The sequence below is a fragment of the Carassius auratus genome, chromosome 27 (assembly GCF_003368295.1).
Source record: "Carassius auratus strain Wakin chromosome 27, ASM336829v1, whole genome shotgun sequence".
Lineage (NCBI taxonomy): Eukaryota > Metazoa > Chordata > Actinopteri > Cypriniformes > Cyprinidae > Carassius > Carassius auratus.
Genome location: NC_039269.1, coordinates 9,100,704 through 9,115,118, shown reverse-complemented (window position 1 = coordinate 9,115,118; position 14,415 = coordinate 9,100,704). Strand labels below are relative to the sequence as shown.

The window sequence follows — 14,415 nt, the reverse complement described above, 5'->3', positions numbered from 1 at the left end:
TTCTCCGGACAGATTGAGAGATGGAAAAAAACGTGACGCATAACTAGAAACTTGATCTCCCTGTTTTAACCTGAAGTATATATAATTAAAGAATTATTTGTGAATGATACAATGTACAGTATACAGTATATTTAGTAAAAACTATTTGATTAAATACATTTACAAAAACTCGCCTTCATAAAACTTCTAGACGAACTCATCTTTACTCAAAGACGCCAATAGCGCCATCTTGTGGTTATTTTAACTAATCCTACCAGTGTTTCGCGGGCATTTTTATTTAAATTACAGGAGAACAGTGAGGATTAAGTTAAGTATCTGGTAAGTTTTATTTAATATTTTTTACAGGAATCTTTCAAATTACGCAAATATGTGTAAAAAACGTTTTAACAATACACGTGCTCGCTTATCACGAAATGACAATAGTTTACATAACTTCGTTTCTGTCAAAATACGTACAGTATCGTCTCTACGATAAAATATAGTAACTTAGTTTAAGCTACCGATGTAATAATACAAAAATAAGCAAAATGAGAGATTTTTAAAGGCTATTACACCAATTGTAAAGCTCCATAATTATAGTTATTTCTGATAGGGTTTAAAGTAGTAAATCTTAAATATATTTATAACGGTGCTACTGACTGAAGAAGTATGAAGGCTGGGAAGGCAGACTTACAGTATAATATTTTTTTTATTATTATTGATACGCTAGAAATTGAGTTCTTAGTAACCAAAATACACAGTGAATACCATAAGTAAATACACACATCATATTTAACACAATACATGCCATTATTACCACAACTAAATGTACATTATTCTCACATATTTTTGTGACATATCATATTATTACTTACAAAACCCCAGTTGAGCATCATTACAGATTTTCATGTTTTAACTGGCATTTCTAACTGGTTGATGAAATGCTCAGCAACACCTTTTTAAAAGTCTTTTTCACAAGTTCAAATAAGCCTATTTATATCACAGGTGTGATAGTAGTTGGCCTATTCAGATGAAAGAACTGGAACAGCACGTTGCACAGTTCTCTATAGCGGAGCCCATACAGGTATGGCGCTAAGGCTTTGGGCAGGATGAGCAAGACGTTACACACAACCAAGGACATCCACAGGCTTGCTTTGGGGTCCATAGTCTCGCTGTTGTGACAAAGCATCAGCTCAATCATCAAAACCAGCAGGGGACAGAAAGCCAGGAATAGGTGGAGATAATGGATGAGAAATGTTCCTCTAGCACGAGATGAGGTCTCGCCCTTCCAAACGCCTGAACTACGGGTACAAAAGTAGAGGATGAGGTAACCAGACAACACTAGGAGGAGGATGAAAATGATACCCATGACCGTCAGCAGCATGGAGACACGCAGTGGGCGGAAGTGGCTTACGGTCAAAACCATCAGCAAAGGAAGGGAGCAGAGGTGGAGGGCGCAAGGGGTTGTACTATGGTACCACAAAAACATGCCGACAGCTGCTGCAGGAAAAAATACAGAGATGACCCAGATGGCAACAATTGCTCCATAGGTCCGTGACACAGGCCACAGTGCCAGGTAGCGAAAGGGGGCTAACACTGCAAAGCAGGTATCCAGTACCATTGCTGTAATGCTTAGTACCCCAGAGCTGTATAAAACCGCAGAGAGGAAGAGCAGCACGGCACACGGCCACTCCGTCATCAACACACCGGCTAAATTGATGCAGGCACTCAGGATGTTCATGCAAACAAAGAGCAGGTCACTGAAGAGAACATTGGCCAGGAGGAGGTAACGCGTCTGCTGCCGCAGGTCACCTCGTGACAGGATACGAACTAGAAGAACCGGAGTGATCAGCAGAATGGCCAGGAAGGCCAAAATGGGGCACAGCTGAAGCACCTTCATGTGGCAGGGAGGGAGGAATCCTTGCCACTCGTGCGCAAACATCTCCGCTGGGCTTTCAGAGGAGTTTGAGAACTTAGAAGAACGTATGTGAAACTCAGCTCGACCCGACTTGTTGTACCAATTGCCAAACGAACAAAGCAGAGATAAAAATAGGTCTTCTGCAGCTAGATAGAATAGCTCCGACTTTCCCTCCATTAGAGTTTCCATCTCTTGGCATGTGTTTGTCTGTCCAATCCAGGGATGAAGGTAAATGTGTCTCTCCTTCCCCCTTCCTGCCGACTGTAGTAAGTGGTTTACGGGACAGATGTGGATTTGTCACAGGCAAACTTGTAAATGGTTTCCATGGAGAAGGAGAAACGGGTAAACATCACTTCACAGCTAAATGGATCAGAATGACACTCAGGGATTTTGCACCAAGGCATAAATATTGATATGTATTCCTAGAATCAGAAGTGTTGCGTAACATTTACACTCTTATTTTTGGATTGACTGATTGTTTAACTTAGAGGACTAAGTGCTTCTCCTGGTTAAACATTGAACGCTTACAGGAAATTGGAGAAAGACACAATCGTGTAAAAATCCTTAAATGTAAATTTATTTATCTTGCCAAGAGAACAAAACAGCATTATGCTTTGCACACAAGAGTTTGAATCAATATTGTGGGCATGCATATCAACCTATATAACTGGGGAAATCTCACAATGAAAGGAAGTGAAGAAAAGAAAAATATAGATTTTGCATGAATAAAATCAAGACCGATTTATAAACAACTATTATTATTATTTGTAATTAGGTCTTAGTATAATTTCTTTGCGAGATTCCCTCAGTTGCATTTTATATAATTATGTTATGATGAATAACAGCACGTATCTTTAGTTTAAATATGAAAATATAAAAAAGACCAAAACATTCTTAATATACTTTCATGTTAAAATGCTTTAATAAAAATGTACTAAAATGAATACTAAAACATAAAAAGTATCTTTTGAGATCTCTTTCTGGCTCAGGTGTCTTAAATTCCCTCTTTTGCTAAGGAATCCTCCAACGACAGAGCAACCAGATACAGTTATTGTGCAGGCCTGCTCTGCTTCAAGTCCAGTTCTAGGCTGCACTCCTCTGACTTAGGTGTCGCTTCTTCCAAAACACCTGCTGGACAGTCTCGTAAATCTCGTGATAGCGCAGGATGTACAGGTAAGGAGTGCAACAGCGTGGAAGCAACATCAGTATGCACATATTCACCAAGTTAATCCACACTCCCACAAGATCCACGCTTTCTTCCTTTAAAAGAGCCAGCTCCACGGCAAAGACCAACGTGGGTACAAAATACATCATGAGCAACAGAGTGTGCGCCAGGAGTGTCATACGCGCCCGGGAGTACCGACTACGCCATATCCCAGAAGTTTTTAGTGATGAAGTAGAGATGAATATAACAGTATACAATGAGAACAGTGCAGAGGCTGATGGCAACGATGAAGTAAAAATGAACGCCAACCTTCATCTTGTGTTCTAACGTGTGCAGCGCGATCAACATCAAACACACTGGACGGCTCTGCTTGTCACTGCCCATCACCACCTCAAACATCACTAGCAAAGAGACGGGACACACTGCTGCCGTTACCCACAAGCTCATGATTATCTTCCTGGCCCGAGATGGTGGGAGAATCTCTTTGTAATGTAACGGCCAACGTACCGCCACATATGTGTCGACGACCATCAATGTGATGGTGAGCACAGACGTGCTGTATGTCATTACCATGCTCACCATCATGAACTCACACAGAAGGTTAGGCATGTGCAGGCCCACAGAGTTGCAGGAGACCATGGCAAGGTTTATGGCGAGGAAGAGCATATCGGCGAAGAGCATGTTAGCAAGGAGCAGGTAGCGGGTCTCTTGACGTAGCGTAGGAAAACACAGTATGCAGAGGGACAGAACGGGGTTGACCAGCATTGTGACAGAGGTTAGGAGAACCGTAGGGATGATGAACAGATCCATGTGTCTGCTCTCCATTTTGTTGTACCAATCCACTGAGACGTTAACAATGAAAGACTGAGGCATATTTGCAGTTTAGCGCCACAGTACTGAGAGATTGTGTTAGGCTGAAGAACAACAGCTCCTCTGTTTACTGAGACTGGAACGGTGGAGCACATGTACTGCTTCTCTACCTACAGAAAACAGAAGAAACATAAGTATACAGATGTATACACACCATATGATCTATAAACTTTGCATGAGGCTTGAAAAAAAATCAAACACAGTCCCTCCTACTAATATAACTGGCAACTGACATGACAGGTTTTTGAAAGGAACGGTCACTCTAATGTGTCCTGGCTTAAAGTCCACACCAGAAGAAGTTGTTTCTTAGGACTTTTCATTTTAGGAAAACTCTCTCTTTAAATTGTTATAATGACCAGAACAAATCTTTACAGATTACAATTTCTCCAAAGAGAATGACGGATAAATGTTACACAAATAAATGATACCATCATTCCTTTAAAAAATTGAAACCATCAAACATTCACAAAGCATTTTCCCTCCCAATACACAATTTGACAAAAAAGTGTAAAGACTGTAAATCATTTTAACCCCCGAAAGAGAATAAAAACAAAACTGTCCCTATCGTTATAATGGAAAGTTAACGTTACTGATAATACTACATAAAAAAGGGAAGAAAGACATATTAATAGTTTTTTAAGAAAACATTCAAGTCACAAATCCAAGGGCAAATAGTGATGAATATGATATAAAAATATGTTTGAGGGAAACTGAATGAGTTTAATATACTTCCAAATATACCAATTTTAACCACAAATGCCAGCAGAATGTTTGACAAGCAAGAAAAACTGCAAATAATGTGCTTGTTTGTCGTACTGGTGATAAAAACTCTTAATAATAAACAAATCATTATAAGATGGCAAGTACTGTATTTCCAACTGAACAAAACACAATTGTAAGTTTCAGCCCCGTTTCATTGACAAACAGTTCAAAGAGGAAGAATGCAATATGAACGCATCGACTACCAATCGATTAATCGTGTTAAAATGGCTTGCATACCTGTTCCACACAATCCACATGTCCTGCTTCCATCCAGGCCTCCATTAAACTAATGTCACCCCAGATCAATACCTCCCGACTCTGTCCTCGTTATCAGAGAGCAGGCGTTCCACTGATGCGCACAGATCCGTAAACGATCGCAAGGCACTAACACTCTTTCAGCTCTCCTTGGTTACTCAGCATTTGGTGTAAATTATGCTGACCCTCCCCATGACAGATAAACTAACCCATTATTACCTCAATGTCCATCGACACTACTATGCACTTCATATCCAGAGGTAGAAGTTTATGAAGCAATAAATGAGATGGAGGATTAAACAAACAAATAATATACAAAAATGTTGGCATGACCACCAGCCTGTGAACAGTAGTCCTTTGCATATGTTAGGTCTTTTGTGCAAAACATGAGATGCATGAGATCATACCACCCCCCCCCCCCCCCCCCCAAAAAAAAAAATCATTACGTTATTTTGCTGAATAAAATTGTTTTTTATTTGTTTTGAATTTATAATACAAAATGCTTCATTTCCTGTCCTTCTTGTAACCAGTGTTCCGCTTACTCCTGTGCAATCCGTCATCATCATCATCATCTTTATCCTCCTCATCACTGCTGTATTCGTTCTCCTCTCTTCTTCCTCCTGCTCTCTTGCCATCAGCTTGCGAAAAACATGGAACTCCTCTGCAGTTGCCATGGCGACCTGCGTCAGGTAGGTTTCCTCAGAGACGCAGAGGACGTCTTTGAGCGTTGGGTTGAGGATGAGAGTTTGGCCCTTCTTGTCTGGCGTTTGGTAGCGTCCCCTCCGCTCCAGAAAACAGTGCCGACAGCGCAGCTCGGACAGAGGCAACCTGAACAGCTTAGCCTTTACCATCTCTGGCTGCCGCACGCCCATACGGAAATACGCATACTGCAGGGAGAAAACAAGCTCTGCGTCAGTTTGAAACTACTGTAAAACACTAACTTGCCTTTTAAATGGCAATTTTAACATCATCAGAACAAGATTTACCAGCCATTTACCATTTACCAGTATACCAGCCTACCTGAAATTTGTACTCCAGCTGAGCCAAATCCTCCTCCAGAACCTCAGGCGAGTCTCTGAGGCATGTCTGTGACCCTGATGGATGGTGAGAGGCATTTCTCTCTGAGCAGTCGGGACACCATGTTTACCCTCTTGACTGGCAGGAGCATGACCTTGGGGTAGTGGACTGATCATCCCTCTGCAAGACTACCTGTGGACAGATTTCAGACTCTCCATCAGTGGCTTTCAAACTGGGGCCTATGGACACCCAGATGGAAGCACTCAGAGGGTCCATGCAAAATTCAGAATGGGGGAACAGTGAGGGGTGGAAAAGACCACAACAACTAAAAATCTGCCATAAAAATTAAAAAAAGTTCTTAGTAGGGCCGGCTAAAAAGATTAATCGCATCCAAAATAAAAGCTGGTTTCATATATGTCAAAAAAAAAAAAAGATTAATTTCTATAACAGTATACACACATATAAAGTAAACATGAACTTTTATTTTGGATGCACTTAGTTATAATTAAGCGATTTGACAGCCCTAATGTTTATTTATCTTTAAAAGTTTCTATTCTAAAAATAATGTCTCTTCATTGATATGGATTTACAACCACCTTAAACTCAGTTAGCTTAAACACAGGTACACGTAACAAGGGCTTTTGAATAATATAATATCTAAAAAGAATATGGATAGAATAGAAAAAGGATAGAGCAAGCTAGTGTTAGATGTCTTTTTTTTTTATAATTGTGTATTTAATAAGTTTCATTTTTTATTTAAAAGTATCTCACAATTATTTGACCAACAATACATTAAAACAGTATTATTGTGAAATATTAATACCATTTAAAATCACTGTTTGCTATTTAATATATTTAAAAATGTAATTTATTCCGTTGATGCCAATCTGAAGTTTCAGTGTCACTCAGAAATAATTCTAATTTGCTGGTTAAAACACATTTTCTTATAATAATCAACATTATCAAAAAATGTGCTGCTTAGTATTTTTGGTGGAAACCAAGATTTATTTTTATTTTTTTTCAGGATTCTTTGATGAATAGAAAGTTTGAAAGAACAGCAATTATTCAAAATAAACTTTGTAACATTATCAATGTCACTTTTAAAGCAATGTTTGATTAAAGCATCCTTGCTGAACAAAAAAAGTACTGAACTTCCGGTTAATAATTATTTAAGATTTTAGATTTAGATTGTCATCAAAAAGAAAAAGTTCTGTCCTAATTTGCTCAGCCTCAAATTGTTCCAAAACTATATGAATTCCTTCTTCTGTGGAACATTTGGTCTATGCAGTGGAAGTCAACGGTCACCAAAACAGTTTGGTCTGCTAACATTATTCAAATATCTTCTTTTCCATTTTGAAAGAAAGAAATACAAAAAGCTTTGGGACCACATAAAGCCAAGTGAATGTTTTCAGTGAAGTATCCCTTTAAATTAAGTATGATTAAATGGCCTGAATGAATCTTTCCAGTTTACACTTTCTCGAAAAATAAAGATGGATAAATGATACACCACACTGTCAATCCTGTCAATTTAAGCAAATTGTTTGCAATTATTTGTTTGTTGTTACTGTGGCAGAAACTAATCTTTAAAAAAACATCATAACATGATATGTAGTTTGAAAAACACTTCTGTTAGTTTCAGCCCAGTTTCCAATGTTTTTGGAAGAAGTCTCTTTTGTTCAAAAAGGCTGTTAAAAAATACAGTAAAATAGTCATGTTGTAAAATAGTAATACAATTTAAATTTAAAAAATGGTTTTCTATTTAATATGATTAAAAGGTGATTTATTACTCTCCAGTCTTCAGTGTCACATGATCCTTTAGAAATGTGAAAACCATGATTCTCTTTTTTTTTTTTACTGTTGCTTGAAGAATAGAAAATGAAAAGAACAGTCATTTATTTTAAATAAACCTTTCTACAACTCAGTCAAATATAAGTATTAATGCATTAATGACAAAAAAATAGCTGTGTAATTTACTAAAGACAATTACCTTCTACCAGTCCCATCTTCCTCAGATGATCAATGCGCTGCTGTAAGTCTGCACCTTTAGTGAATATACTTCTGGACACTTCTGCCATTATTTTCAGGATACTGGAGGGATTTAAAGCCAGGAGCAACAGTGCTGTCAGAACAGATGGAACATGTTTCCCCATGGCTCTTCGTAGCACCTTCATGCATCTCCTTGGCTTGAGTTTTCTGAGAAGCCCATCTGGAGCAAAGAGCACAGGGTGAGTTGATTCCCAGGTCTGTGGGTGACCCTGACCACATGTGAGGTGGATTTACTTTGATGGGGGCTCTTGTGTGGAGGAGCAACGCCATATTGACCTCTTCTCACCGCCACAGGACAAACCTCCACTCCTCTCCACATCCATCGCAACATCTGAGATACAGAGGGAAGGCAGTGCTGTTCAGTTCAACACATAATTGGGACACTAAATATTTTGGAAGAAATATAAACCACCGCAACAGCTTTTTCTCACTCTCACTCAGCTCTTATTTATATATAACTTTTTTTTTTCTTTATTAAATGCTGTTTTTGCATGTCGTCTGGTTAATGATTAAATGTAAATTTAATAAGAAATGAAATTAGAATTTTTAAATTCGTAAGATAGCACAGATGTTTGAAACCAAATCAAAGAACACTGCTACAGAAACTAGCATGTGTGTAATTTGACTTTTAACACCTAACTTACTGAATAATACAACTTATTCTCTTAATGTAATCTATTTATTGTACGTTTCCTTTTGAGTGACTAAAGCAAAGGAACACAAAAAGCAAAAAGGTTATTAAAATAGCTTATATTAGCCCCTCAACAAATAGTTACAGCACACACTGACCTTTCACTTCCATGAATTAAAGGCAGCTGTTGTTTCATACAAATTATTCTTAGTTTTAACAAAACGTTGTTTTTAGACTCAGATTTTCTAGCAGTTACACTTCTTATTATATATTAAATAAGCTATTATTTATTCATTTCTTTTTATTGTGCGGTTGATCATTAATGAATGCTACTCCGATTCCCACAAGCAAATCAAAGAAACCGCTTCTTACCAAGTGACAAATCGTAATATTTATTACGGTAGCTATATAGCAGTGGTTGAACATTTAGTCTAGTGTCTAATTATCTGATAACCTAAAATATTTATTTTGTCGTTTCGTCCTCACCTGTTTTCTGCATACATGTGTACCCATACCTGTGCCGCGTCAAAATACTCCCGCACTGAAACAACAGTCGAGAGCTCAAAAGTTCCGGATGTTTGAACGGAAGACGAACAAAATTAAATATTTTATTGAAGAATTCCATTGATATTAACATTAGATAGAGGCTTTACAAAGCCTGTGTGAAATAAAAGCAAACTGAAATTATACAATAACAATTTATTCATAGTATAGATACATATAATATAAATTAAACGTAAAAAATTATTAAAATACTTATAACTTAAAAGGTTCATCAACCTAAAACTCTTTTAAAGCTTTGAAGGCCTAATAACAAGGATCTTGAAGCTCAGGTGACCCTCATTCCAGGTCTAGTGCATGTGCCATATGTTTTAACAGGACAATCCTGGTGCTCAACACCACAGTATTAACAGTAACAAACAACAAGCACATTCGACATCTCAGAATTCAATGTTTTAAAAACTCCATGAAAGGTAAAAAAAACAACACACTGATAAATACACTCATATTCCTTCACCAAACACAGAGATAAAGCTGTTCCTTAGCAACACAGATGGCTTCCATTCCCAGTCACACTTTCCTTTTGCTCTTTGGACGGACTGGTATCATCAAGGAGGACAGCGGCAGGTGGACGGAGAGTTCTGCAGAGACTGTGCATTAGTGCTCATGGTGACATTAGATGTAATGTCATAATTAGTTGAGCAGAACACATTAGTGCCCTTTCCAAACAGTTCCTCACTCGTCGGTGAGATATTTCAGCAGCTCAGACTGCAGCGCCGCCATTGTTCTCCTCTGCTCCTCATCCTCCTCCTCATCTTCTAATGGAGTGTCCTCTAATGTGCTCAGATTGTTTTCGGGGTCCAGGTAGAGCTTGTCTACCCGGTGCACAGGTGAGTTGGGCTCCACTTGTTCTTTGGATTCTGAGATAAAGTATATGATGTATGAAGCTCTGCATCATTTGATTTAAAGAAAAAGGTGTTGGAGCTGAATATTATCATCTTTTGGTGGATGAAATAACCTAAAACAATTCTCTTACCGTTGCTGGAGGGAAACACCTCTCCCCACGAGTACTCTGCTTGATTTTGGGTTGCTGAATCCACTGCGACTCCAAGAGCTCCTCGAGAGTCATTCTCTGATCAGCCACTGGGTGCAAAAACCAGCCAACAGTGCATACAATCTAAAAACAAGAACAAAGTAACAGGTGAAACCGTAATAAATGGTGTTTTTGCAAGTTTTATTTAAAAAAAAGTAATGTCCTACGTCTCATTTGAGTACATGAGAACAACTATCTGCCAATTTAAAGGGAAACAAGTTTCTTTGATATTGTGTCCTATTTTAAGCATAAACTAATTTTTTTTTCAACTTTTAGAAAACAAGACAAAGACAAGAAATTACTGAGGAAGATGTCAACTTTTTGCCCCAATTAAGACCCTTTTAATGCCTTCAACTGTGGAAGGGAGAAGACCCACAAAACCTGAATAAAGCAAAATTAATGATGTATCTCCAGTCAGTCTTCATGGCTGTGATGAAGCAGAGCTGCAAACCTGTAGATATCTGGCATGGAGGGTTGAGTCGGGCCTGCAAGGTTTCCTCCACACTGCAAAACGGGTTTTCACTGAAGAGTAAGGTGTATAAGAGCACTCCTAGAGACCACATCTCAGCTCTGGACCCTCGTACTACAGTACATACATCAAAAATATATAAAATCTCTCATATTTAACCTGTATGTGAAAGTAAAATGCTTTCTTGTATTCACCTCACCTGACATTCAAAGGCCTACAAAGGCTTAAAGTCAACATAAAAAATGTATTCATTTTTCTAAGTTATTCAAACCTATTTTAATATCAAACATGATTCATGAAACTTGAGTGAATTAAAAAAAAAAAAAAAAAAAAAAAGTCACTACATTTTTATTGAGGGAAAATAAAGAAAGACCATCTCTGATGAATCGTGCACATGCATGTTCAAGGGCTTCATGGTGATCTCAGTCAAACTGTAGTTAAATACATTTCTTAGACATGAATATATAACCTTTATGTTCCCCTTCTCAGACCCTTATCCACTTGATCCTATCCTGTATTGTGCCCTTATCGATCTCAGATGCACAGATTGAACTGAGATGGGCTGTGTGATGTTTCAGTACGTACTGGTTTCCCTGAAGCACCTCTGGGGAGCAGTACTCCAGAGTACACAGAAGGTGTAGAAGAGCTTTCCGGGTTCCAGCAGTGCAGCAGAGCCGAAGTCGATCAGCCGGATGTGGAATTTAGAGTTTATGATGATATTTTCATCTTTATGTCCTGTGGAGCACTCTTTTGCCGCAGGTAACTCACTGCGTCTACCAACTAAGTACAGAAATATATACATCAGAAAAAAAGCCAATTACAACATCTCAAGAGTTCTCATAGCCTGTTTCTCACCTGTCTGAAGATGTAGCTCGCGAGAGGCTCATCCAGTCTCGGCTGCATGTCGATGAACTCAAACAGGTCAAGCCATCCCCATGTTTCTCCATGACCATTTGGAAGAATCGCTCATTCTCAAACACCTCCAGCACCTGCAGCAAAAAGGAATACACTCATAAACACCAATAGTGAACATACTATAACTAGCATTTTGACAGTTCCATACTTTAACTATTAATGTATTATTCGAACATCTGGTAAATAAAGAATTTTCAAAAACATAAATAAAAAAACTTAAATGACCATTTTCTGTTTTAATATTTGAATATGTCATTTATTCCTGTGATGGCAAAGATGAATTTTCACCAGCCAATACTCTACCTGATCACATGATCATTCAGAAATCATTCTAATATGCTGATTTAAAGTGCCCCAATTATGGGTAATATGAAGGGTACATAGTTTGGTTTTCGGAGACTCCAACAACAGGTTGACATGCATGCAAAAAAACACTTTCATTGTTTTATAATATGCATTTATTTTACCTTACTTGATCAACGACTCCCAAACGCTCAACTCATTTTTCTAAACCCCTCCTCTGCATGATGCTATTCTCCAGTGATTGGTCGATTTCATTTTCATTTCATCATGAATGCCTGTAATGCCTGATAAAGCAGCGTTTGTGAGCGCAGTGCTGCTTTATGTACAGCGTTACTGGGGAACAGCTATTTTTACCACTGAAAAGCTGCACCAAGTGGCAAAGAATGAACTTGCATTTTCATTCAGACCAATTCCCAAGTGGGCGGACAATATGCTAATGTTTTATGTTTACATGAAACACATTGGGATTCATTATAAAAATGACTTGTTTCAATAAATTTATACAATTCACTTTCAGTTTAAAACTCTGCAGGATGTTTTCATCACTTACAGCAGTGTTACACACTGCATTAAAAGCCCTTGTCAAAAATCCATAATAGTGGCACTTTAATAAAACAGATTTTCCAGGATTTATTTATTTTGAAAAATAAATAGTAACATTACAAATCGCATTGTCTCAAATTTGATGCATCCTTGCTGAAATTAAATTAAAATGTAAAGTTTAAATAGATTCTTACCGACTAGTAACATTTGCATTGTTGTGCATTTTTGAACAAGATAAATAGTACAGTAAAACTGTCATTTAAAATGAGGTACAAGGTTTTTAAGCATGTGAACAGATTAAAATTGACATTCGACAACAACATTCGACTCTTTTTTTTAAAGAGGCTATGTTGCATTATTTAATATGAACTCAAACGGTTCTCTCAACGTACCTTCACAATATTGGGATGTTGCAGGCGAACCAGTATAGCCACTTCTTGACTGACCCGGCCCAGATCAGGATCATCCACCACGCTTCACTCACCACTGCACTTTTCCTAATAAACTTCACAACCACCTGAAATTGAAGTGAGAGATAATAAATTCAACATCTCTTCACCAGCTCATATAATTGTCCATAAAAGACTACATGCCCCTACATCAATTACACTGACTCGGTGTGTAAACATCCTCTCTTAAGAACCCTGACCAAGGTTTGAACAACTGACATCATCGTTATCAAGTTATTATCTTGCATCCGGATGAATATGAATGTATGAACAGCAGTGAGTGCAGAAAAGAATGTCACTGACTTCCTGTTCATCTTTCCTTCTTGCAGCGAGCCAGACAAAGCCGAAGGCTCCCTTTCCAATAGAGCACAGCGGACGATAGTCTTCTGCAAAGTAACCCTCACATGCCCCAGACTGCTCCAAGTGCACAGAGGAGCGCAAGGCATCTGAACGAACTGCCTAAATCATGAAGAAAGAAAGGTTAAATGCAGGAAATCATTAGGGACCAGAAACCGTTGGTTTGATTCTTCAAAATATCTTCTATTGTGTTCCACAGAAGAATGAGATGCATACATGTTTGGAATAACATTTGGGTATTCCCAAAATCTCCTTTTAAAGAGCTCATTTTTAAAGCATTTATGCAGATCACCTCAGCGAGACTGGAGGCAAAGGCTTCCTGTCCTGGGGCTCCTGTCCTCACTGTGGGAGACACTGTGCTCGGTGGCGCCTCCTGGTGGTGGAGCAGGAGATGACTCCCACTCAGCCACAGACAGACCAGAGAGCTGCCGCTGGACAGGGACATCCAACGTACATCACACTGCACCTCTACACAGAGTGAGAAAGAGACACTGAAAATTACCACTTTATCAGTTGCTGTGCACTGACATATCATAAATGTACAGTAGACAAAATGGATGGTGTTTTTAAGATCTGGTATACAGAAAGAGTACAGTTTGAACAGGAAAAATGCAGTACAGCAGGAGATAACATACAGTAATCATCATAAAATAAACCCAGACAAGGGTCTTGGATCACCCTGAAGGGGGTTATTTTATGATAATGATTACAATATCAAGCTTATTCCATGGCTACTTGCCAAATAAATACATGGATAAAAAAATTTTGATTTGAAGTTTAAATTATTTTATCATCTCACTGGCGGATTACTTTACAGGGATAGATGACCCAAAATTAACATTCTGTCTTTTAATCACAATCATATTGCTGCAAAACTTTCTTCTTTGGAACATAAAGAAAATACATATATTTTGCAAAATATCACTGTCCATTAATGGAATTCAGATTGGTTCCCAAATAGTTTCAACAATTCTTCTGTTGGGTTCAAGCAAGTCATAAAAAAAAAAACTGGGTGAACTGTCCCTAAAGGCTTCCACTGGTAAAAATTAACTACAAAAAATAGGAAACAATCTGCCTTGCAAAAAAAAAAAAACATGAACAACTCCACAATATTAAAAATAATAATGAACAGATCCATTCAA

At 38.1% G+C, this 14,415-nt stretch overlaps 1 protein-coding gene and 3 pseudogenes across 1 annotated transcript; all 4 read right to left on the bottom strand.

Moving 5' to 3' along the window:
* Positions 1-973: 973 nt before the first annotated feature.
* LOC113045395 (probable G-protein coupled receptor 148) lies at positions 974-2,134 on the bottom strand. Its single transcript, XM_026205770.1, has one exon. The coding sequence runs from the start codon at positions 2,084-2,086 to the stop codon at positions 974-976; it is 1,113 nt and encodes a 370-aa protein (XP_026061555.1). The 5' UTR covers positions 2,087-2,134.
* Positions 2,135-2,769: 635 nt separating this feature from the next.
* On the bottom strand, positions 2,770-3,935 carry LOC113046261 (probable G-protein coupled receptor 148; annotated as a pseudogene).
* Positions 3,936-5,424: 1,489 nt separating this feature from the next.
* On the bottom strand, positions 5,425-9,156 carry LOC113045400 (transcription termination factor 4, mitochondrial-like; annotated as a pseudogene).
* A 300-nt stretch (positions 9,157-9,456) lies between these two features.
* On the bottom strand, positions 9,457-13,826 carry LOC113046260 (PAS domain-containing serine/threonine-protein kinase-like; annotated as a pseudogene).
* Between the last annotated feature and the right edge of the window lie 589 nt (positions 13,827-14,415).

Excerpts from the sequence above, each read along its gene's own strand:
- LOC113045395 (XM_026205770.1), bottom strand. The coding sequence starts at position 2,086 with ATGGAAACTCTAATGGAGGGAAAGTCGGAGCTATTCTATCTAGCTGCA.